At 40.7% G+C, this 19,879-nt stretch overlaps 2 protein-coding genes across 2 annotated transcripts in view; one reads left to right on the plus strand and one right to left on the minus strand.

Moving 5' to 3' along the window:
• Positions 1-114: 114 nt before the first annotated feature.
• LOC306788099 (transcription factor COE1-like) overlaps positions 115-19,879 on the minus strand; it is an 87,024-nt gene continuing 67,259 nt past the window's right edge. The window contains exons 12-17 of the mRNA XM_079283446.1: positions 15,915-15,980; positions 15,631-15,793; positions 14,994-15,176; positions 5,332-5,529; positions 4,583-4,695; positions 115-3,338 (exon numbers count right to left, since the gene is read on the minus strand). Of these exons, the coding sequence (XP_079139572.1) occupies positions 4,628-4,695; positions 5,332-5,529; positions 14,994-15,176; positions 15,631-15,793; positions 15,915-15,980 (678 nt within the window). The 3' untranslated portion in view covers positions 115-3,338; positions 4,583-4,627. The remainder of the gene's footprint in view (positions 3,339-4,582; positions 4,696-5,331; positions 5,530-14,993; positions 15,177-15,630; positions 15,794-15,914; positions 15,981-19,879) is intronic.
• LOC306788100 (uncharacterized protein) lies at positions 5,758-14,105 on the plus strand. The gene is made up of 11 exons (XM_079283447.1): positions 5,758-6,028; positions 7,422-7,510; positions 7,750-7,899; positions 8,186-8,319; positions 8,496-8,632; positions 8,791-8,884; positions 9,472-9,589; positions 9,841-10,064; positions 10,210-10,381; positions 10,493-10,620; positions 10,775-14,105. Exons 2-11 carry the CDS (start codon positions 7,423-7,425, stop codon positions 11,090-11,092), a joined length of 1,563 nt encoding a protein of 520 aa, XP_079139573.1. The 5' UTR covers positions 5,758-6,028; position 7,422; the 3' UTR covers positions 11,093-14,105.

The raw sequence follows: 19,879 nt of genomic DNA on the forward strand, positions 1-19,879 counted from the left end.
GCATTGCTGCGTCTCAATTCCCTTAATTGCATCCTCACTTGCGTGTTTTCCTTGCATGTGTGGCTCTCCGCAGTGAAAAGCAACAACGTGAAAAAACAGACAGCTTTTCCACAGAGAAGAAAGAACTTTAATTAAATATAGAGAATCAAAAAGTTATTTTACACTTCAAAGTTTAAAATAAAAAAAAGAATCAACATTATCATCTTTACAGTAGTTTCCTCTGTACTCTTCCCCTCCACACTGATACTGCTGATAAATGTGTGTATGGGTGATGACCACCACTGTGAGCCTGAACGCAGACAAGCCGTGATAACCGTTATTAACTGTTGCTGGACAAGTGCTTCGGATCATACTTATTTTAACCAAACCCTCTATGTACTCCTTTCCTGTACAGGTATTTATATATGTACTATAAAAAAGAAAAACATCCTTCAACTTCAAAAACATCACGTTTTTCTTTCAGAGAAAAATGATGACACACTCAGACACACCAGTCACAGGCACTCTCACACGTAGACACAAACAGACCCATATTTGAGATAAAATAAATAGGTGGCTCATTTTGTGAGGGAAAGGAAAGAAAGACGGGCAAACATACAGAGTATTAAAAGCACAATCCAAACAAGGTGGAGGAGGGAAATGAACGGAGGAAGGGAGCGAAGAGAGGACAGAAAACCTGACAGAAGCAGGAGAAAGCCTTCATTAAGCAGCTGTTCCATCTTCAAAATCCATCACATGGAAGACAAACACACACAATCATAAAGACATATTTATGAACTCTATACCGATAACACAACTCAATTATGCAAACTTTAACAATAATGATACGAACAACATTGTGACGAAATGAATAATGTCCGCCTGCTTTTCTGACTTACAAAGCAAAAAAAATAACAGCATGGCTTGTTTTAGTTTGATTGGAATTAGCAGTGGAAGTATGGCTTTTAATAAACAGACACTGTCATACAAAACAAAAAAAGATTAATAACTTTGACATCTTTAGACATGAGAGACAAATGATTCGTCTTCATCAAATAAGGGGGGTTTACTTTATCAGCATGTGATGCCAGTTTCTGTCCAGTTAAGAATCCAAATTCACTTTCAAATAGTTTCTTTTAATGCCATGAACCTGATGACAAACAGACAAAGATACATTTGTGGCCGCTACCTGCTGCAGGTCTGAAAACAACACCGACAGCATACATAGCGTGGCATTCTTACATGTATGACACAAAAAGAAAAAGAAATTGCGTTGCAGCTGTGGCATAAGACTGTTTAGGCAGTAATGTCTCAAATAAGGGCTTTGGCAAAATGAACATGATCATGAATGAATTAAGACTGTTGAAGCACACATTTAAGACATGTCGCTGGCTAATTGTCCTGCGCTGCAAAAAAAGCCTTTTTTGTTTTTACAAGACTTGTCAATTCATACCTCATCTTTACCTCTTGGAGAAGTGCAAAATGGGATGCAACATTGGTGAAATGGTGTTCTTTGAGTTACAGTTGTACTGTTAAAAATGAACTGAACTCACGGGCAGATTTAAAAGAAAGTGGACCTTAGGGGGAGATGTTTGAAAAAAAAAATAATTTGATTTTAAGCAGCTTGATCTCACCACAAAACATGAAATGACCATGAGCTCCGAACAGCGTATTACATGGAGGTGGTAATGTGTTAAAATGATGTGCCGGCACCACGGAAACAATGCTAATGGAAAGTGAATCAGGATCATTTGTCGTGGTGGACACACAAATTCCCAAGTTCAGCAGAAATACGTGTCAATCAAAGGTCGGCAGGTGGTTCGGGTGGATTGATGGATGGTTCAAACAAGAGACTTTCACCCAGGACACTGGTGTTCATGTCCCCTGTGAAAGCAAAAGTCAACATTGACTTTCTACCATTACATAGGCTACGTCAGTAATCTGAAACCAAGCCATAATGTTTTCGTTCCTAAACCTAACCAAGTAGTTTTGCTGTTAAGAGGTCGTGGTCATTTCCCGTCCTTCTGTGAGATCACGTTGATTTTAAGACTTAATGACATTCTTTGCAGCGCAGCATTTAAGACACACCACTGGAATATTTTCTCACTCAAATTCTCAGTCACACCAGATGAGTGTCCAGGTGACAAAAGAAACACAATCTGATTGGCCGGCTGATGACAGGAAGAAAAAAAAGTAACGCAGCAAAACGAAAAGAAAAACAAAACAGAAATAAGGATTTATGTATTAAGACAAACATTTGGGGCAACTCTCAAACTAAATCAAAGTCAAAATGGCAGCAGTCTTTAAGACGTGTTCCCCCTCTCATAGAGGTCGCTGTGGCGGTGTCCGACTTCATAACAGATCATGTGGTAACAGGGCCGACGGAGGTCTCAGCGGAGCAGTTAAGTCAGTTCCTAAACAGGGAAGCTGCCGTTGGCACCCGGTGTTCAAAAACTCATGCACTTATTTACGTCCTTTTTATCGTTAAATCTATCCTGAATCAGATCTGCAGCAAGTCTACTTCCTCTCTTGAAAAATAAGTAGCAGTGAAGATGTACGTGAAGCGAGCTCAAAGCAATCATGGGGATTTCTTGAATGGCTAAAACTGCAGCAGGCGGGAAGCATCTCAATCCTTCAGCCGATCGATTAAATGCAGAGGAAGACCTCGCTGTCTAAGTGTTTCTGCTGACGGCGGCGTGAATTTGGCAATAAGAAGTGAAAGTGTGTGTCTGGATTGGCTTGTCTGTGTCGGCTGGATTTGACCCTGTATGAATCCTGCAGCCTCATCATCATCATCAGGCATTCTTCACATTATATTCCTTCATTAATGACTAAACTTCATAAATAGAAAGTCCTTCATGTGAGATACAGTTTGAAGATGATTATCACACGTGAACTGTTGCACAAAAAGAAAAACAAGTCACTCAGGGGAAGAAACGGATTCTCTCTAAAATAAATACACTTCCTGTGTCCGTGGAGAGTCGTAATGTAGGTGTGGCCGTTCTCCTATAAAGCATCAAGGTGTACAAAGTCGAAACAACTTATTTGTTTGCAAACAGTTTTTTGTTCGTCGTCTGTTTTTCGTGCTGTTGTTTTTGTGTTAGAAAGGGCCTGAGTTGGGTTTGTTCCTTCGCATCGGGACAGTTGCTTCCATCCCCGTCCGGAGTCTGACTCACATCGAAATCCTCCGCAGGGATCGGTGTGAATGTGCTTGGTTCATCTCGCACAGTCACACACACACACACACACACACACACATACAAGCGCGTACGCACGCACGTACGCACGCACGCACGCACGCACGCACGCACGCAGTCACTCACACCTTTACATGGGTTGAACAATCATTTCCGGGATTGCTGTTGGGTGGAAAAACAAACAGAGGGAAAGAGGGGAAAGAGAAAAAAACTTTTAAAACACAGCCAAATATTTGTCATCGTCACAAACAATTCCTTCATAAATACATCAATATGTCTTCACATCTGTGCAGCTGTGTCTGCAGCGACATTTAAAACATCAATAGACAAATAAATCAGTAAAATCGAGCAGGGACACATCATACAGTATAAGTTGGCTCTAGGCAATGCTGCTCGCACGCACGCACGCACGCACGCACGCACGCACGCACGCACGCACGCACGCACGCACGCACGCACGCACGCACACACTTAATTGTGCGAGGGAACAGTTGGTGTACTTTATTGCATGTTTGTGTGTGTGCCTGACAGATTGCATCATGGTGTATTTAAACCCAAGGGATGGGTGTCAACATGTGAGAGGCAGAGCCCAGCCCAAAGTCACATGCACACGCACACACACACACACACACACACACACACACACACACACACACACACACACACACACACACACACACACACACACACACACACACACACACACACCACCTTGTACTCCTATCTTCGTGAGGACACTCATTGACATAATGCATTGCCTAGCCCCACCACAGGGCAGGTATACTGCCAGTATGAACTGTCAAGAGAGTCGAACAGCTGTCATTGTTGATCGCTCCCTGGTAAGCTGCCAGTGTGTGATCACCGAGTGTGTGTGACAGAGGAAAGTGTGTGTGTATATCTGTAAGTGGAGAGTGTTTATTTCAGCTGTGCTTTGAGGCTGAGCTTTGAGTTCCCACACCCCCGCACATGCTCTGTCTCTACACACACACAAATGCTCACACAGGCACACACAGCTAAACAAAGCCAGCTATGTTGAGAAATAAAGTCCCTGTGCCAAATGTCCTTTTCTTGTCTCTGTAAATATCTAAGTTCCTGTCTTCTTCCCCAGCCAATTGGAAGACAGGGAGGAGTTACTAGGCAACAGAATGACTAGATCTGTGCTGTGGGATGAGTCGTGGATGGAAAAGGTGAGGGGGAAGAGGATGGAGAGGTGATGATGAGACGGAAGTAAGATGAGAAGAAGGAGACGAGATAGACGAGGAAAGTGTGACATGAAAGAGATGTTGGGTTGATAAAATCAGGAAGATGAGTGGAAGATCATTCAGAGGTAGAAGATGTGAAACAGGCAAATATTACTTTATTGAAATGAGTCAGTTTACTAATTCAGAAGTTGCAAAAACAATTACCGGTAGTCAACCGTGATGAAGGAAAAGATAGTCGAGGGACACACTTCAGGTGAAGGCCAGGCCTTGTAGGGAGTTGGCTGTTGAGTACTTGCTAGAGTCCACAAATGTTTGATCTGGTAGAGAGAGACAGAGAGACGGACACAGAAATAAGAAAGGAAGGATGTAAGGTCAGAGGAATACAACAAGGAAGGGTTAAAAGTCAGAGAGAGGAGAGATACAGAAAAAACCTGTCTAAAAGGTGAAGCAGGACAAAAAGCAGATCATAACAATAATATCGCTCGTGTGTGTCCGTGTGTCTGTTGGTCTTTGTCTAATTTGCATGACAATGTCATTAGTTTTGCAGGTATTTAGTCATTAAACAGAGCACTGGACAAATTGGACAAAACTAGATAAAACATACACAATGATCAGCAAAGTTATTACAATTGAGACGTTTCACTAAAAAACACAAATGTGAACCACATAGTGGAGCTCGAGGTAAAGTCGCCACCAAAGTCATTAGGATTCAACCTTTAGGAACCAGGAATGCCTGAACACAATATTTCGGCAATTCATCTAACAGTTGTTGAAATATTTCTGTCTGGATCAAAGTAGTGAACTGACCTAAGAACTAAACATAGAGTATGCACCTACAGTTTCATCAGAGAAGGATGTGGAGCGTAGCAGGGCCTCTAATGGCAGAATATCTGCTGGGGAAGTCCTCCCGCCAAGCATCCTCTCACTGACTGGCTGTTGTCATTGCAAATTACCTTGGAGCCCGTTGCCGTTGGAGCTGGTACATGAGGGCGGAGGGGAGGAGGAGGGCCTGACCACTGGAGCGAAGGCGGACTTCTGCTTCACGGCCGCCGACACCATGTGGGCTGGAGAGAAGGAGAAGATGCCAGAAGAGGAGGAGCAGTTGGAGGGGAGAGAGGTGGAGGAGGCCATAGTGGGGCTGGATGGGACAACTGGTGGTGGTAATTAAAGGTTTTGAGGAAGAGACGAGGAATAAGGAAAAAACAAAGGAGATAGGTCGGATAATGAATGAAAGGATGGAGTAAGGATGAAGGGTGAGAATAAAGGAGAGAGATTATGGTTACCTCATTGATCCTTGAATTTATTGCTTCAGCAATTACAGTTGAAATTCTCCCCATTATGCGAGACATGTACATTGGACCACACAGGAAAAACGGGAGAGTAATTTTTCCGGAGTTACAATTATTTTCCACTGAAGGAGTCATATTTAATCATTTTGGAGTGTAATTACTTCCAGTAGCCAGTAGAGTGTGAGTAAATATTCAGAATAAAATCTATTGGAGTAAAACAGCGTGACCACGCCCACAACGGTTCCTTAAGTTTCGTTTCTGCCGCCATGACACCTCTCGCTACACTGGAATGAGCTGACGTTTTATGGAACGGAAGGGCTGAAGTGAGGAACAGAAGACGGCATTTGAAATAACATGTCAGGTAAGGTCATTCGTTTTGGTTAACTTCATGTGTGTAAGGTACATTGTGTAGCAACATTGCAGCTAACCTAACGTTACTTCACTATTTGCATTGTCAGATATGAGCCGTAGCTTCTGATTGTTCGCGTTAGCAGATGCTAACGGTAGCTTCTAACGTTTTCACATAACTTAGTCACAGTCAAACGTTAGCTTCTAACGCATTAACATCAATTCGCAAAATATTTGGTGGTTTATGGACATATTAACGTCGACACACCTGGATTAAAGTCTCAATAAAGTAGTATTAGCTATCATCAGTAGCCAGCGGACTTCACTGAGCAGGTGCATGTGTGTTTTATTCTGTGTAGAGGGGCTGTCTTTTGCTGCAGTTAGTTGGTGCAACAGGTACATTTTACTGTGAAAATGGCTATGTAGAATTTGCAGTTTGTTGGCGTCAACACGTGTATTTTACTCAGAAAGGAGCTGTTAACGACCGTTTTAAGCTGCATTTGTTGGCGCTAACCTGTGTATTTTACTCTGAAAAGAGCTGTTAAAAACCGTTTTAAACGGACTGTTTCTAGCTGCGTTTGTGGGCGCTAACACGTGTATTTTACTCTGAAAAGAGCTGTTAACGACTGTTTTAAGCAACTGTTTCCGGCTGCGTTTGTTTGCGCTAACACGTGTATTTGACTCTGAAAAGAGCTGTTAACGACTGTTTTAAGCAACTGTTTCCGGCTGCGTTTGTTTGCGCTAACACGTGTATTTGACTCTGAAAAGAGCTGTTAATGACTGTTGGACTGTTTCTAGCTGCGTTTGTTGCCGCCAACACGTGTATTTGACTCTGAAAAGAGCTGTGTTGATGGACTGTGTTTCGCTGCAGTTCATCAGCACCCTGGTCGATGCAACATGTGTGTTATACTTTGAAAAAATGCACTTCACTCTGTTGACTGCTAAAACTAGCTGGGCTTGACATTGGCACGGGCCACTCGCGAAGTGCGGGTAGAATTCCGCAGCATAAGCTGATTGATCTGTTGCACTGTGGCATGCTAGAGACGGCCAAGTCGGAGACAACCAGGTGAAGTAGACATTGTTCAAGATGAGACAACTGGTTACATTTCTGATGATGTGTTCACGCCAAACGCAGTAGATTACATACAAAGTCTATGCACAGCCACTATGAGACTGGAGTGACGCGAATTGGCGATTCAAGCGAATGAACAGGTCCCTTTAGTACAGCGTAATAAAGACGTGCTTAAAATGTCCCTCGTTTTTATAATGAAATAGTTTACCCTTGTGGAGACCTACTATTAGTCCATGCATCATGTCTTTCTAATGTTGGCTTACTGTGGTATTACTAATGTTGGCAGTCAGCTGTTTCTGATAATGAAACTAATTTAATTGTTTTTGTCATGAAGGATGCAAGCTGTAAGAGTGAAGTACAGAGATCGTCAGAAGTACATTTGTTATGAGGGGCAACTAACCTTCAAATCATTTTTGGATTGTGGTGAGTGAAAAATATTGCACACACTAACCTGTGGAACAATACACTTGGGATGTCACTCTATGTTTTGCATACCTGAAAGTCTTTTCCCTGGAATAGCAAAGGTCTGCATGGAACACTGTCAGTTTTGGGATTACAATGTTCAAGTGAAGATGGCCTTCTGATTGCTGTCTGTTATGTTTTTCTGCAAATACACAACCGATTCATCACTAAGCTTGTCCCTTGGTATTTTGTCTTCACAGTTGCCAAGAAATTTGACCTTCCAACCTTGGACTTAAAAGTCTATGATGAATCAAAGACCGAAGTTGATGAGGAGGTGTTTGAGTTTCTACTAAAGAAACAAGACATTGGTGTGCTGGAGATTTGTCTACCCCAAGACCCAAATCTTGAGGGTTAGTTACTTATTAGCTTATAACTTCATATTTATCTGTACGGCTTGGTCAATCTAACATGTTTTGAATATGCAAGACAATTTAATATATCTGAGTTGGGGTTTTTTAAAATCTTATTTAGATATTTTGAAATCATCTCTGCTCACCCTTTCCACAATTTCTGGAACTGTTGTGGGCATGATACAATGTGAAATATTTGCATTCCTCTAATAATGGATGTGTGCACTTATATTGTCTTATAGTCACATTGTTAATCACATTAGTTCAATGTTAATATGATTTCTAGATTCTTTGAGCTCCCCTTCATGCTCCTCCTTTGCAAGCTTCAGTGGAGACAATGAGAGGGACTCGGACGACACCACTATATTGCAGCATAGTCCTGCTACAAGACAAAGAGATGAGGGAAGTCATCTAGCTCAGGTAAGCTCTGCAGTTTCCCTTGCATCCTTTCTGAAGGTTTAAAAAAAATGCCAAGGTTGAATGGTAAATGGCTGAATAACTGAAGTTGTAAAATTGTGGCCATTCTGTTTGATAATACTTGATGTCATTATTGTTTTAAACGTTTCATTGTGTTCATTTTTGTTCTTCCCACTTAGATGATTGAAGACATCCTGAAGAACAAACCTGGAGGAGAGAGGATCATGAATGAGTATGCCCGAACAAAAAGCCTAACGGATGCCAGAAGACGTGATATGGTCAAGATATTGGTCGCACATATGACAAGTGAACATGGGTATGTTGTCATGTTGTTATTATTACATACCTGCACTCCTAATACACATGTGTGTCTTGAATTGACACAGTACAACACCCCTCTTTTAGCAGGTGGAATTTACACATCAATACTTTTGATTGGAGCACATATAGTAAAGTCTGTGTGTTTGTGTGTAGGACAAGTCCTTCAAGGCGCGTTAAAGAGGACTACGCAAGGGGCATCACTACCTTGTACCCATACCTGGCCGATCCTAGGAGCAAGTTAGGCTATGTAAGTACATTAAAACGTCTAACTTATTTACTTTTCACTTGCTTGGAATGTAAATATTTCAACTGCTGTTTTACAGATGGGTAGTGTTTTTATTTCAAATAAAGATCTGTAAACATTACTGCATGGCAACAAGGGCTGTCACTTTTTGAACATTTGTTTGAATGTAATTAACATTCAAACTCTAATGACTCATTTGAATAAAAAATGTACAGTCTATATCCACAGCTGACTGTTTAACGTAGTTTACTTTGTCACCCAACAGAGGGCGCTCTAACGTATTGCGTGTCATTTCATATTTGTTCGAGTGTTATTTTTGGAAAAGGTGACAGCCCTAATGGCCACCATCTCTGCCTTCCCCGTAAGTTGAACTCTGGCGGTGTTAAAGCTCAGTTTACTTTCGCACCGCAAGGGTTAGCCCATTAACAAGACACAACACTAACCGTGTAATACAATAACCTCTGTTTTTCAAAATAACTGTCATTAGAAAGAAAGGCCTCATCACAATACTAGGAAATATGATAGTTTTTGGGGAAAGATTAAACTATTTCAACTTGTTCAATCAAACTGAATAACCCTTTTTACTTTAGGAGCATTATTACAATGCAGAAGATGGGAGTGGGTATCTGGCATGGAGACTGAAATTTGTTCAGAAGGAAGCATCGGAGGGAAAAAAGAAGACCTGCAGTCAGTCACAAACACTAACTGGTATGTGTGAAGTCTAATTCATAATGCATGATGAGGGAATAATCATATAATGTATATATATATATATATATATATATATATATATATATATATATATATATATATATATATATATATCCTATTTTTCTTCTGGAGACGTAAGTGCCTGCATGGCCATCCTTGCAGAGTTTTCCAAGCCTTATTTCTTATATCTTAGGACATAATATCATATACTAACCCAGTAATTGATAAAAGTGCCACCACTATTACAGGTGGTCCAAAAGCAGAAAGAGACTCATTCAGAGTGGAAAACGGGCTAACCACAGAAAGCCTGTGCTGCGAGGCCATTGCGCTTATGAAGCATACAGCTGATGAAGCAACTGTGAAGGAGAAGATGAAGCAGACCTTTACCTATCGCCAAGACATGGTTCATGACCCAGTGAAGTCCTCTGAACTATTCACAGCGTTTCCAAGATTCCTGGACATGGCAGGACTGGTATGTGAACGTTCTACTGCCACTGTCATGACAATATTATTTCTGTTCTACAATAGCCTGGGTAGGGTTGTAAGATCTGTCATGACCATGGTGCTACACCATAATGTTTACTGTTCTGTTTTGACCAATTCTATCTTGTCTGCAGATTGACCAAGACTTTGGTCTGATGTTTGGGGATGCTGCTACTACAAAGTTCCTGGAGAGATGGCCTACTATCTACAAACAGAAAGTCCTCGAACAAAGCCGTGGCCTCACACAGACAGCCGATCTTCAAGACCTGGTTCAAAATGCTGAATGCACAACAGACGTGGAAAATGGTATGCTAAAAGTTAAGGATCATAGTTATGGAAGAGAGAATAGTTTTTGAATGAAAAATGGATTGACTGTTCGCTTGTAGTAAATGCTTGTTTATGAATTTTTACTTCCAGGATGGGACAGTGACATGTCATCCATTTTGGTTCTTGTCCACCTTCTACCACCATCACCACATGGCCGCAAGAGACCAGGAAAACTCTCAGCCAGACAAGCCAGTGACCGTCTTGTGAAATTCATTAAGGTGAGGTTACAGTTCAATTAAACTGGAAAATCGTCACTGTTCTGTCCCCTTTTCTAAACCTTTCAATCCTCTTTTTAAGATTATGGTCAATTAAGACATTTCCTTAAACTGACTAATTTTATAGCTGACTAATTCATTATTTTTTCTGTCACAGACTGGGATGAGCATCCAGGGGCATCTGGACGGCATCGTGGAAAGCCTTCAACCATACCTGCTAGCTGTGGGGACCCAGAAGAGTCTGATTCACAAATACTTCATTGTGATTGACAAGCATGCAATACCTTGTAAGTCACCAGACACACTTGCCTGTTTTGATGAGCTTTTCAAAGCTCATTTTGTCTTTGGTACTTCGTACAACCAGGATCTGGTAAATGTGTACAACTTCTTGCAAACCACGATCTTTGAAATCGATGTTGATACCACTAAGGTGAATCCAAGGGTTGCAGAGTTGAGGGCTCGGATGCTGCATTGAGTTGATACGAAGATGTTTTGTTTTATTTGCAAAATCCCCCAGGCAAACACCAATTCCCTGACAAAACACTTGAAGTTGATCCACGGACTTTGTTCAGGAAAGACCCTTCGTCTTAAATGTGGTCAGGCTGGTTGTTCACTAGTTTATGGCACTTTTTCTGGGTTTCGAAAGCATCTAAATAAAGCACATGAACCTTGTTCTGATCCTGGTGAAGGCCCATCTACATCTGAAGATTTAGCAGCAAGTAATTTTGATGACTTGCCAGCAAGAAGTTCACCTTCTGACTCAGTCCTTCTCAAAAGGAGTCTTGTAGACAGCTGCGCTGCAACAGTAGCCGAACTTAAAGTGGCAGGCGTAAGTGAAACAACTGTTAACTCTTTGGTAATTTCGATGGAAGAGATTGTTGACGATATCCATAATCAAGCAAAAGAATCTGTGAAGAAGTGTCTATCTTTACAGGAGCCTATCAAAAGCGACATTGAGAGCAAAATTGATCAGTGTTTCGAAAAAATGGAAAATCCCTATGGTGTATTAAATTCTGAGAGTAAAAGAAGGCAGTATTTTACAGAGAAGTGGGGAAGGGTAGACTTAGTTGAATATGTTCTTGGTACAAGATTTGATACCCTACGCAATCGCACCACTGGAACTTATGATCAGGTTGTTGTCACTGATAAATTAGTTTACATCCCTATTTTGAAAACTTTACAATTTATTTATCAACATCCTAACATAAAAGAGATGATGCAGACTTCAAGTTCAGGAGAAAATCTTCATGACTTGTGCGATGGAGATCTTTTCAAGAGTCATGATCTATTTTCAAAACAGAAGCATGCCATTCTGATTCAGCTTTTTTATGATGATTTTGAAACTGCAAATCCTTTAGGCTCAAAACGGGGAATACATAAATTAGGTGCACTCTATTTCACCTTGCGGAATTTTTCTCCCAAGTACAACTCAAATCTGCTTAATATTCATTTGGTCGCTTTATTTCATGCCCAAGATGTTAAAACATATGGCTTTTCTAAAATACTTGATCCACTTATGCAGGATATTAAAATACTTGAGAAGGATGGAATTCGGGTCCCCTTGTATGATCAGCCAGTGTATGGAACTATTGTCCAAGTTACAGGTGACAACCTTGGTCTTCACAGTTTGTTTGGTTTTGTTGAATCATTCAGTGCCAGATATTGTTGCCGCTTCTGTCTTGCTGAGAAAGAAGACTTTCAGACTGAGTTTAATGAAGATTCACCCAAGATAGTTTTGCGAACTCGCGCACTTCATGCGGAACATTGCCAAATGATGGAGACAAATCCCACTCTTCCCTATGTGATGGGCGTTAAACGTTCTTGCATTCTAAATTCCTTGCAATATTTCAATACATGTGAAAACTTCTCTGTCGATATTATGCACGATATCTTGGAGGGAGTGGCACAATATGAAATGAAACTTCTATTACTGCACTTGAAAGATAAGTACACAACATTAAAAGAAATAGACTGTAGAATTAGGAGTTTTAACTATGGCTATATGGAGCAAAACAACAAACCTCCTACAGTTAAGTTAAGGGAGGACTCAAATGACTTGGGGTTGAATGCAATCCAATCCTGGTGTTTACTTCGCAATCTACCACTTATCTTTGGAGACTTGGTTTGTCCAAATGATCAACACTGGTATTTGCTACTGCTTTTGCTTCAAATTGTAAACATTGTATTTTCACCAAAGTTATCAAAGGGTATTACTATTTTTTTGAAACACTTAATCGTGGAACACCACAGGTTGTTCAAGCATTTGTTTCCAAACAAAAGGCTGCTACCAAAACATCATTTTATGGTGCATTACCCTATGTGTATTCTTAAAATTGGACCACTTTTGCATAGTTGGTGCATGCGCTATGAAGCAAAGCATCATTTCTTTAAGAAACAATTAAAAAGCTTCAAAAATATCACTAAAACTTTGGCCAAGAAACACCAAAATCAAATAGCATACAGGTGGCAGACATTTGATCCCAATGAAGTGATAATTGGTCCAGGTAATATGGTAGCTTTAAATGTGCTAGACTGGGGCTATGAGATAGCTGAGACTATTCAGGTACCAATTGACACCAAGGTTTTAAATATTAGATGGGCCAAACACCATGGAAATATGTATCGGACGGGTTTAGTCGTTTGTCTGAAGGTTCATTGTGAGATGCCAGTTTTTCACAAAATCCACCATGTAGTTCTGAAAGATGAGAGGTTATTGTTTGTTACATTTGCCCTGCAAACAGTGTGTCTTGATGAGCATTTTAATGCATATAAAGTTGTGTGCACAAAAGACGGACCTCATGTAGTTGATGTGAAAGAGATTTTCTGTTATAAAGCATTTGATGTACAAATGTCATACAGGTGTGATGATGCAAGTTTGTTTATTGTGCCATACTGTTTCCTATGATGTCATAGTGAAAAGGCCAAAGTGTTCCAAAGGTCCAAAATGTATTCTGTAAAATATGTATGGATACATTGCACATTTGTAATACAAAATAATAAATTGTGCTTTGGTAAATACTGATATCTGATTTATTTAACTTGTTGGGTTTAATGATAACCTTCCAGAGTAAGTTCTCTCAGGTTTTAATCATAATTTAGTTCTCTATGGAGTGTAATTTAGTTCTATATGGAGTGGAATATAGTTCTATATGGAGTGGAATATAGTTCTATATGGAGTGGAATGTAGTTCTATATGGAGTGGAATATAGTTCTATATGGAGTGGAATGTAGTTCTATATGGAGTGGAATGTAGTTCTATGTGGAGTGGAATGTAGTTCTATATGGAGTGGAATGTAGTTCTATGTGGAGTGGAATGTAGTTCTATGTGGAGTGGAATAGTTCTAAGTTGAGTAAAATGGCAGTAGAGTTGTTTTCATTTTATGCTACATAGAGTAAATTATCATCATCTAGAGTTAAATACAAACACTGAATAGAGTAAAAAATACTCTGAATCATTAACTCTGAGGCAAGAGTAGATTTTACTCTATATAGACTGGGACCAAATGTTGTATTTTATTGAGTAAAATTTTATTCAATTTGAGTAAAATTTACTCCGACAAATTTACTGTGCAGGCTCTTAAGTTCTGATGAGGGGAAACAGTTTGGGTAAGGCCCTCTTGTGTTCTAACGTGACAACGTCACTGTACACAGAGTCAGGCTCCTGAAGAAATAGTTGTGTGTGAAAGAACATCAAACACCTTTTAGATTATTTTAAACAACCGGACTGTGAACCAGGCCGATGCTCGGCCTCACTGAAGCTCTGAATCGAAGAAATTCCCTGCAGGCAAGTTCCAAAATCTTCGAAAGATTCTGCTCTTCCGAAGTCAAATCTTTGTTCCTCGTCTTCATCACCAATGAGAAAAATATCAGCAGACAAACAACATCTCCGATCTATCTGAATCCCTCATCCTCCTCATCCTCCCCTTCCTCTCTTTTTCTTTCTGCTAAATGGAAAAGGGATGCAATTAACCAACCGAGAGAAAAGAGGTGTGGCTGTCAGATGAAAGGAGGCGAGGAAAGGAGGTAGGAGATGGTAGGAGGACAAAATGGAGTTGGTGATTGTTTTTGAATGCGCAGAGACAGAAAGCCCCATGGGGCAATCTTCATTCGGAAGATCTGAGACTTTCACTTCCTGTCCACAGACGTGTGCGGGTACAGTATGTACGATTTCCATGAACGTATGCAATTATTAGCACCTGTTATTGAACTGGTTGCCATGTTACTGCATTTTGAAGTAGTTTGGTGGCAGCTAAAAGGACTGTATTATAAGTACCTTCACTTACAGAAGAGAAGTAGCTAATAGCTTGTAAAACATGCATTTCTCTGATGTGTAGTGTGTGATTGACAGTGGAGTAAATGCACACAGGTACACTCACTAGCATAAGGCGAGTTGGCTGCAGAGCCGTTGAGGAAAGTAGGCGAGCCTCCCAGGTTGGTCATGCCGGTGTTGTTAGCGTAGCCGTTCATGGTGCTGGTGACCGAAGTGTAGCCGGTCTGCTGCGGCGTGGAGCTGGGCACGTAGCCGTGAGGAGACACACTGCTGCTGCTGCGCACGAAACCTGCAGGAAGTGTGGAGGAGAGGAGGAGAGGAGGAGGAGAGGAGTAGAGGAGGAGGAGAGGAGTAGAGGAGGAGGAGAGGGAGGAGGAGAGGAGGAGAGGAGGAGGAGAGGAGGAGAGGAGGAGAGGAGGAGGAGAGGAGGTGCATGTGGTGATTGGACAGTTGGTCGAAGCAATGTGAACATCAATGACATCAATGAAGCTGTTGTGAGTTAAGATTGGACTTTTATATGAAATACAAGTTAACTGAGGTAACTTTGGAAAACTCTTTTTGATTATAACACAAGAGGCAAGAAGATTCTATGTTTGTTTGTGAATATCTTGAAAATCAACTTTTCTTTTCTTTCAAAGAGAAAATGGAGGTATTCTGTGTTTCAAGTGTTGACGTGTCTTTGATAAACTCATTGGCATTAAAATGAACCGACACTATGATGATTAACACTTCTAAAGCCTCACCCTGGTTGGCCTGTTGGGGTTCGGAGACGTTGACGGACAGCTGCCCGGTGAAGGAGTTGACCCCCATCATGCCGCTGTGGGTGGAGCCGGAGAGCTGGGTGTGTCCTCGTGGAACGCTGTAGAGAGCTTCTGCAATGTCCGCCGCGCGTTTCAGAATGATCTCCTACAGGAAGAGAAACAGCACAAAAGAATGATTACGACATGACAAATAAAATACAACACTTTCATTTGCTTTGTCGCTTATTCCTTATGGATGTTTGCATGTGTGTGTGTGTGATCCTTACCTGGTTATTATGGGGCAAGCCATAAAGGGCTTCTACCAAGTCGGCTGCTCTCTTTAAAATAACCTCCTGTGAGAAAAAGAGTAAAAAAAAGATTTGCCTTAGTTTGTACAGATAACACGTGTAATGTAGCCTTTGTGGAAAAACATCGGAATAAAAATTCACCAGTTAGTTACGTCGAGGTTTTAGATGCTTTTGAAGACATAAAAACGGACGCAAAATCACACATAGAGTCACATGTAAAGGTAAATATATATATAGAAAATACAAAGGTCCAATCTTTCCACCTCCTTCATCTCCCAACACACCACCACCCAACATCCATTTCACCATCTATTCACGATAAATAAATTGCTCTTCACTCCTTTTAAATGCAGATTATCTGCTGTCAAGTCGAAGGCATTTCTGTGTCTAAGTGACATGTTAAAGTGACAGGCATTTCAAATATACTCTGAAGTGGATCTAAAGTGCTCTGTAGGCTCTTCTGCTGGGCATTGCTGCTCATATCAGACCACAATGATCCGATGTGAGAAGTAGTGGAGTGACAGTCCCTCAAAGGCCAAATATACCATATCGATTATTATTGTATGATTCAAAATTCTCCAGTGTTTGTAAAGGTAAACTACTTTGCAACAAGAATGAGTTCTCTAAGTGTTTTTCACATTTTAATCTCTTGTTTCAATCCTCTTCCTCTTCTGCTTTCCCAGTCCATTTTCACCGAATCTCCACAACTCTCATCATCCCGCTTTGCCTCCACATTGGGAATTGTCTTTCTGATTTTCCCCACTAAACCCAGTACAACATTCTCTTTTTACCAGTCTCTCGATTGTTTCTCCGCTCCTTCTCACCAGCCCGCCCTTTCAGTCTCTCTCTTTCTCTCGACTCCCACCCCGAGGTCCAAGGTGTCTTGTTTAACAGTTAATGTGTTGTCATTTCCACAGCGCGAGGCCGCCTGGCGACAGAGAGAAAATGACTCTGTGCTTCACAGTATTAACCTGCACTGTGTGAAACAAACACACACACACACACACACACACACACACACACACACACACACACACACACACACACGCACGGTTGGCTGCATGTGTGCTCTTTTGAGTTTGTGCCTGGTGGAACATATTGCCTCTCCATCAGTGTGTGTCGAGGTGTGTGCGTCTGTGTGTGCGTCTGTGTGTGCGTCTGTGTGTGTGTAAGGATATGAGAGGTCACCGAGCCAGTCAGCAGTTTTAGTGTGCCTCTCCATGGTGCTAAATTCAATCTTTTACACATTATTATGGCCAGGCTGGGTCTCTGTCAACCTCTCATTATTAGACTGGTGAGCTGAGTGGCTCTCCCACACACTCACACTCGCAGAAACCTGATCCTGGACGTGCGAGCGGTTCCAGTAAGGCAGTCGCTGATAAACGGGAAGGAAAGATGATCCTCTCGTAACATCATCATTATCAGGTCTGCAGGCTTCTGCTACTAAATCACTCAAAAGCCCCTGACTGCTGCGATCGATGCACTTTGAATTCTTTGCCTGTTTACGTCTTTTCGTATTTAGAAAGAAAGCTCCTCACATCGCCTAATTAATCTCTCCCAGGTTGCGTCGGTAAATAAGAAAGCATTGTTTGTCGGATTATCTCCTGCTCAATACAAATGAATAGTGCTTCCAGCTGCCTTGTGTTGATATGCATGAGAATGAAAGTGTTGTTGATCATCATTTATGTTTCAAAACTGATTGAAAAGTCTAAAATAATCTGGCTTTGGCGTCCTGAGGCCCTAAACTTTTGTCAATAAGATTACCTGCAGCAGCAAGAACAAAAAACAACATCTAATTATAGCAACATATTTAAAATGAAATTGGGGACTAAGTACAGCTTTTGGGTATCTGTTCAAACTGTTGAACTGAGTTCGTGTTGTAATACTGCAAAAATGTTTTGTTTGTGTCCTTGATGTTCTGATTTGCATGTCAACAGATATCAATGTGCCTCGGTTTACACGTCAGGTACTGATGACAGAAAGTGATGTTTCAACAGCATGTTAAAGACTTTATTTCAATGTCTATAGGTCCCAAGTAAACATTCAAATACAGCAATTGAAAAGCTGCTTAAACAACATTCATAGTGTGTAATCTAGACGTCGAAACTACTTTGACAACCGTGACAAAAACCAACTCTCAAATGTGTCGTTTTTAATCACAGATTGCTGCATTTTTCTTTCATTCCTGTAATTGCTACAATAAAGCCTGATTTTAAAGCTTTAATCAAAAATCATTTGTCTTGATTCAGGTGATTGTCCTACATTGTCTTTGTCTGTTGTCAAATATTTATGGAGTATGCGGCTGACATGTACCCATCCTTGTCATGTCTTGTCAGTTTAACAAAATAACCATTAAGACACGAGCCTTTGAGTTTATTTAAATCATCATCAAGACTTGTTTAGTGTAATCTATTCTTGTCTGTGTCAGGTAAATATTTAGACAGACAGTTTGAATGACAGTCAGAGGAACAGTGGTTGAGTGAAAGAAAACACAGATCTGTTGGCAGAGAGAAAGAATAACTGGAGGTGTCTCGGTGCTTTTACTGTCTGAGTTATGATGAGCCCTAATGTGATAACCATACATTACACACACACACACACACACACACACGCACACACACATTGTATGCATTAGGACCAGGAAATGCTGAGCCGAGTATCTGTGGAGTCAGATGTGTGTGTGTGACGTGCGTGTGCCGGGGCAGCACAGACATGACACACATATGACTTATTCCTCCCTAATGCTGGTACATTAGTCGCCTGATCCGCTTCTAATGTCCCATTAGGGATACCGTACACGCAGGGTCACACCTCGCACCGAGATGATGTCATACTGCACATGTAGGCTCAGAGGGATGTGGGGCACAATCACATACACACACAGACACACACACACACACACACGCACACATATATACAGTATATATATATATATATATATATTCATACAAATATTGACACACACACATTTTCTGCTAATATGATGGGCGATAGTGTTAGAATGTATGGTTTCAGATTTCATCTCTCCTCACTGGTGAACATTTACAGTATATATACAGTGTATATATATAGATATATATATATATATCTATATATATATGGTATATATATAGAGAGAGAGAGTTCTCAGGTTCCCTGTCTGCATCACCAGAATTACTCATTTTGGTGATGTTGATGTCATGACCTCAGAACAATGACGTCATCACAATGAGTTGAATACATGTCAGCTGAGTGAGTCACCAAAGGAAGTCACCAGTCGAGCGTGGGTGACTCACACTGGTCAAGCGTTCAAAGCTTTCACTGGGAAAGGTCTGCACATTTCTGCACACAATCATTCCTTCAAAGTATATGTAGTGGCTCTGTATGTTGTCAGTGAGGATTTCCTGTTATATTGAAATAATTGTAAACAACATGCCAATACTTAAATATTCCACAATGTAATTGTGGGAAATAATAACATCCAGTATAACTGAATGAATCTGACTTTGGCTGCACTAATAGAGTGATTTATTGTGCTTCACTTTTCTAGATATCACAAGTCAAGTTTCTGTTGAAATAAAAAATATTTTGACCAAATTCCCTGAAAATCTTCAAAGGAAAATGAAAAAGAATGCATGTATCCATCCACTGCTGTTGTGTGAATATTAGGAGATGCCAATTGTAAGCCAAGAAGAGGCGAAGAGATGACCAACTCTAAAGAGGACCAGTCAACTCAGAAATGATGGGAAACCGTGTGGAAAGCATGACAGCAATGTGTCATTGAATTGTTTGTTTTATGTATTCATTTATCAATCAAGTCACATGCTTGATTTGTTTGATAAACATCTTTCCAGTGCACTTTGTTACATTTTGTTTGATTGATATATCAACGAGACCGATTTCTTTTTTAATTTTGCGATATTTTTCTATTTGTTTTTGCTCAGGTTTTTTATGCACAAGCAAAA

This window comes from Melanostigma gelatinosum, assembly GCF_949748355.1.
Source record: "Melanostigma gelatinosum genome assembly, chromosome: 14".
Classification (NCBI taxonomy): domain Eukaryota; kingdom Metazoa; phylum Chordata; class Actinopteri; order Perciformes; family Zoarcidae; genus Melanostigma; species Melanostigma gelatinosum.

Bases quoted from the DNA above. Each gene is read 5' to 3' on its own strand.
- LOC306788100 (XM_079283447.1), top strand. From the start codon at position 7,423: ATGCAAGCTGTAAGAGTGAAGTACAGAGATCGTCAGAAGTACATTTGT. The intron at 8,320-8,495 runs GTAAGCTCTGCA...CTTCCCACTTAG, and splicing joins AGGGAAGTCATCTAGCTCAG to ATGATTGAAGACATCCTGAA. The intron at 8,633-8,790 runs GTATGTTGTCAT...GTTTGTGTGTAG, and splicing joins CATATGACAAGTGAACATGG to GACAAGTCCTTCAAGGCGCG.